Source organism: Vombatus ursinus, unplaced genomic scaffold (genome assembly GCF_900497805.2).
Source record: "Vombatus ursinus unplaced genomic scaffold, bare-nosed wombat genome assembly UNPS02014813.1, whole genome shotgun sequence".
Classification (NCBI taxonomy): Eukaryota; Metazoa; Chordata; class Mammalia; order Diprotodontia; family Vombatidae; genus Vombatus; species Vombatus ursinus.
In genome coordinates, this window is record NW_020954591.1 from 36,162,319 (window position 1) to 36,166,999 (window position 4,681).

Consider the following 4,681-nt stretch of genomic DNA (forward strand, 5'->3'; position numbering starts at 1 on the left):
GGATTTGAACTCAGGTCCTCCTGACTTCAGGGCTGGTGCTCTATCCACTGTGCCACCTAGCTGCCCCAAGATAATTCACTTTAAAACCTACATAGGAAAACATGGAGTGCCCTTAACCCAAAGAAAACTTCCCATACATTCTGTTGTTCTCTACCTTTTTGCAATCTGCCTATTCTCTGTGGGTAGCATTTGGGATGGTGACAAGTTTTCTTCCATCATCTTGACTACGTAGAAAGAATGGATGGCAGAGGTTCAATCCCTTAGGTGGATTTGGTTCCATTTGTCTTTGGTAATAATGCTAAGCAGGTTTTGTCTCTCTTCTGGCCTCTGCTCAGGGTCTTCTTTCTTATAGGATTCTAACATGGAACTTGGAGATTGATTATCTTCTGCACTTTTAGGAATATAGTTTTTTTTTTCTTCCTGAGTGTGAAGGGAAAAGAATCCTTTTTTATACTACATTTCAGATTCTCTTCCAAATTCCAAGTTATGAAGAGATCTGGAAGAAAAATCACAGTTGGCAGTTTATGTGACTGTTAACTTTAGTGCTTTGCTATGCATATTTGAGAGATAGGCATGGAAGTGACCAGGTGAGTCCTTAAGGATTATTGTTATGCTTCTGAGGGGGATATAAGGGGATATGTCTATAGTTCCTTGCACTAGTCTTAGGTTACAGAAGAAAAATAGTTATGGGGAGAGCTGCTCACTCCTTATCCCCATAATTTAAATCTTCTAAGGGCTCCCTTGCTTTCACTTACAACATGTTCTTTAACCAATAGGTTGAAGAATAAGGGATAATCATGATACTTGCATCAGAACATAATTTTTCTTAAGGTTTTCTGCAAGGCAGCTTTTACCTCTTTGTTCCTCAGGCTATAGATTAGGGGGTTTAGCATGGGGATCACTGTGGTGTAAAATACAGAAGCTACATTCTCTTGGGCCAGGGAGCTGGCTGTTGAAGGTTTTAAATACATGAATGCAGTAGACCCATAAAATAGACCAACAGCTGCAATGTGGGAGCTGCAGGTGCTGAAGACTTTGGACCTGCCTTCAGTGGAGCGGATGCGGAGGATGCTGGAGAGGATGAAAGAATAAGAAACAAGGACTGTTAAGCTGGTTGCTATGATGTTAAATCCAGCCAAAAAGAAAATCACCATCTCAATATCATAGGTGCTGGAGCAGGAAAGTTTCATGAGGGGGAGGATATCACAGAAGTAATGACTAATGAGGAATTTACAATAAGACAGTTTCAACATAAGGACTGTCTCTATCGTTGAACCAATGAATCCCATTATGTACACTGTGGCTACCAGCAGGGAGCAGATATGATGGGACATGATGACCTTATAGAGCAGTGGGCTACAGATGGCCACATAACGATCATATGCCATCACTGTCAGCATGTAACACTCAGCAATAACAAATACGAGGAAGAAATAGAGCTGAGTCATGCACCCTGGATAAGAGATTGTGTTTTTCTCCAGTACAAAATTTCCCAGCATCTTGGGAGTAATAACAGAAGAGTAGCAGAGATCGACAAACGACAAATTGCTGAGGAAATAGTACATGGGGGTGTGAAGGCTGGAATTCAGCCCAATGAGGGTGATCATGCCCAGGTTTCCCACCATAGTGATTATGTAGATCCCAAGGAACAGAAAGAAAAGAGGGAGTTGGAATTCTGGACGATCTGTTAATCCTGCAAGGACAAATTCAGTCGTTGTCGAGTGATTTTCTGCTGCCATTTTCTTCTAAGTAAGGATGGAGAATCTGGGGAATGAAGAGAAGAACCACATTAAAGGGTGCTTCTAGTTCTACCCAGTATTTTACTGTACCCATTAGATCTGTCTCCACTTTTCTGCAAGAAATGTATATTTCACTTTATAAAATCTCATGTTCTATCAATGCCCTTAAAAAAAAACAAAAACAAAAACTTGTTCTGCAGAAAACTTCTTCCAGGTATTCTGTGCCTGTCTTTTCCCTTTCTCTTTTTATCTCCTCATTGTTTCATCCATCCAGCTCCCTGACTCACCCATTGGCAGAGTCTTTTTTCACTGACAGGTTTTGGTTGTGTTGGAAAAGAACTATGCTGCTTAGTTCAAGAGATTTCATTTGAAGCAGTCACTTGTAGCCTTGAGGAAAAATCGCTAGCATTTATATAGCACGTTAGAGTTTGCAAAATGCTCTACAAATATTATCTCATTTTATCTTCCCAGCAGCTCTAGAAAGCAGATGGTATTATTATTTCTGTTTTACAATTGAGGAAACATAGGCAGACAGTGACTTGCCTATGGTCACATAGCTTGTAAGTATCTAAGGCTGGGTCTCAGATCTCCTTGATTACAGGTCCAGTGCTCTATTTGTTGCATCACCTAGCTGCTACCCTCCTTAACTTTGTAGCTTAACTTCTTGTATTTGGAAGGGAGGTAGTGGCTAGGTTTATGTGAAGACAAATGTGATTTGAGATGGCATGAAGTGCTATATTAGAAACAATTTGGCATAATAAATAGAGGGCTAACCTTGAAGTAAAGAAAACCTAGATTCAAATCCTACCTGTGACAGATCCTAGCTGTGTGACTGTGGGCAACTTACTTAACCTCTCAGTGTCTTAGGCATCTTTCTAAAATAGAAGTCACAGAGGATTTCATATGCTTCACTGCTGGAGGAAGTTTCCACTAAGAGTTTTCTACTCAGAGGAATATGGAGGTCTAGACCTTTATCCCTCTACTCCCTACCCCCCAAGTGATATATGTATATATATGTGTATACATATTCATATATGGCTATACCTTCTATGTGACTAACTGAACAAGTTATAAATTCAGTTACTGAATCCTGTTTTAAGTCTTACTATCAATAAATATATTTGTGAGAGGTGTTTTTGTTTTGTTTTGTATTTTAGCATTTCTTATGTGTCTAGGAAATAAATACCTGTTTCATGCCTGATATTGTACATTGAATACCTTTGTACTCCCACTTTTAGGGAAAATCCAAACATAAATTTAAACCTCAACTTTAAATAATTTGTCCCTGGAGTTATGGGTTAGGAATTCAGTGAGCCAGAGAGTGTGGAAAAAAAGCATGAACCCTCTTACCAATCCCTACCCACCCACCCCCACCTTAGCCTCCACTCATTTGAGACCAGGGTAGTGGAATTCAGTCCAGATGACCTAAATTCCTGATCAGAAGGTGCCTTAATAGAAAATGGAGTGGGCATAGTACCTCTCCCCTATAGGCCCAGCAGTGTTTCCTTAAATTTATATATGTGCATGTTATCTTTCCTGCCCAGATTTCAAGCTTTTGTCTTTCAATTTTGTCTTTTTATCCCTTATGCCTAGCACATAGTGAGTGCTTAAATAAATGCTTATTGCTTATTACTTTGTATCATTCCTTTGGGCCCAGAAGCCCAAAGCCTATTGTAGACCCTCAGCCTTCTCCTGGTAGGTCCAATCCTGGTTAGACCACTGCTGTCCTCAGCAATCCTGGACCTTTTCATAGCCCAAATCTGATTCGTTTCTACCAGTGCTTGTCTAGTCAAGAGAGAGGAGCCATGGGTTCCCTGGATGACTCTCCTTGACATTGACACTGGCCTTAGACAACTATTTCCCTGCTTCTGCCTCTACCTTTCACTATTGCCTCTTTATAGTGAAGAGCTTCAAACAAAGTTGATGCCCATTGATTGAGAGAACAACTAAGCAAACTGTGGTACATGAATGCAATGTATTGTGCTATAAGAAATGATGACTATAGAGAATTTGGAGTAGCATGGGAAGACTTACATATATTGATGCAGAATGAAGTAAAAAGAACCAGGAAAATAATATTCACAAGAACTATAACAATGTAAATATAAAGAATAAAAAAATTATAAATTAATGCTTAATAATTTTTTTTGGGCAGTGGGGCTAAGTGACTTGCCCAGGGTCACACAGCTAGTAAGTGTTATGTGTCAGAGGCCGGATTTGAACTCAGGTCCTTCTGAATCCAGGGCCGGTGCTCTATTCACTGCGCCTGCCTTTAATAATTTTAATGACTGAGAAATTTGGTCCTAGAAAAAGAATTAAGAAAATTCACCTCTTTCCTCTTCTTTGCAGATATAAGAGATTCTGGTTAGGGAATATTGCATATACTTTCAGAGTCTATCAGTGTTAGTTTTATGATTTTTTTCCTCTTTCACTTTTATTCTCTTTTATAAAGGATGGCTTTCTGGGTAGAGGCATAGGGGAGGGATATATTCAGAAATGTAAAAATAATGTAAAACCAAAAGATACCAATATCTTTTTTAAAAAGCTAATTCCCTCAAGTGGTTATCTGATAGAATTAAGTCCTATTTTGAAGAACTACAATTTTTGTACTTGTGTGTGACCTAAAATTTCCCCAGTATGATGAAGGCATATTTTAATTATGTTTACTTAATAAACATACATTTCTCTTTTAAAATAAAGATTTGTGAGAGTGTAAGTTGTTGGATACAATCTGCCAAGATGCATTATTGCCAAATCTAAAAGACTTGAAATTTAAGAGGCTCATGCAATATGTGTAAAGGGAGCATTTGTCCATGAGAAGAATCCTGCTAATCTAGCCAAATGCAACACTAGTTTTAGAATATTACATGTTCTCATGAACTCTACATTCCAGTCAAATTAGCCTACTTTGTGTCCCCCATATATTACATTCCAACTTCCTT

General features: G+C 38.8%; 1 protein-coding gene across 1 annotated transcript; it reads right to left on the minus strand.

Moving 5' to 3' along the window:
• Positions 1-809: 809 nt before the first annotated feature.
• On the minus strand, positions 810-1,748 carry LOC114022742 (olfactory receptor 151). Its single transcript, XM_027835134.1, has one exon. The coding sequence runs from the start codon at positions 1,737-1,739 to the stop codon at positions 810-812; it is 930 nt and encodes a 309-aa protein (XP_027690935.1). The 5' UTR covers positions 1,740-1,748.
• Between the last annotated feature and the right edge of the window lie 2,933 nt (positions 1,749-4,681).

Bases quoted from the DNA above. Each gene is read 5' to 3' on its own strand.
- LOC114022742 (XM_027835134.1), bottom strand. From the start codon at position 1,739: ATGGCAGCAGAAAATCACTCGACAACGACTGAATTTGTCCTTGCAGGA.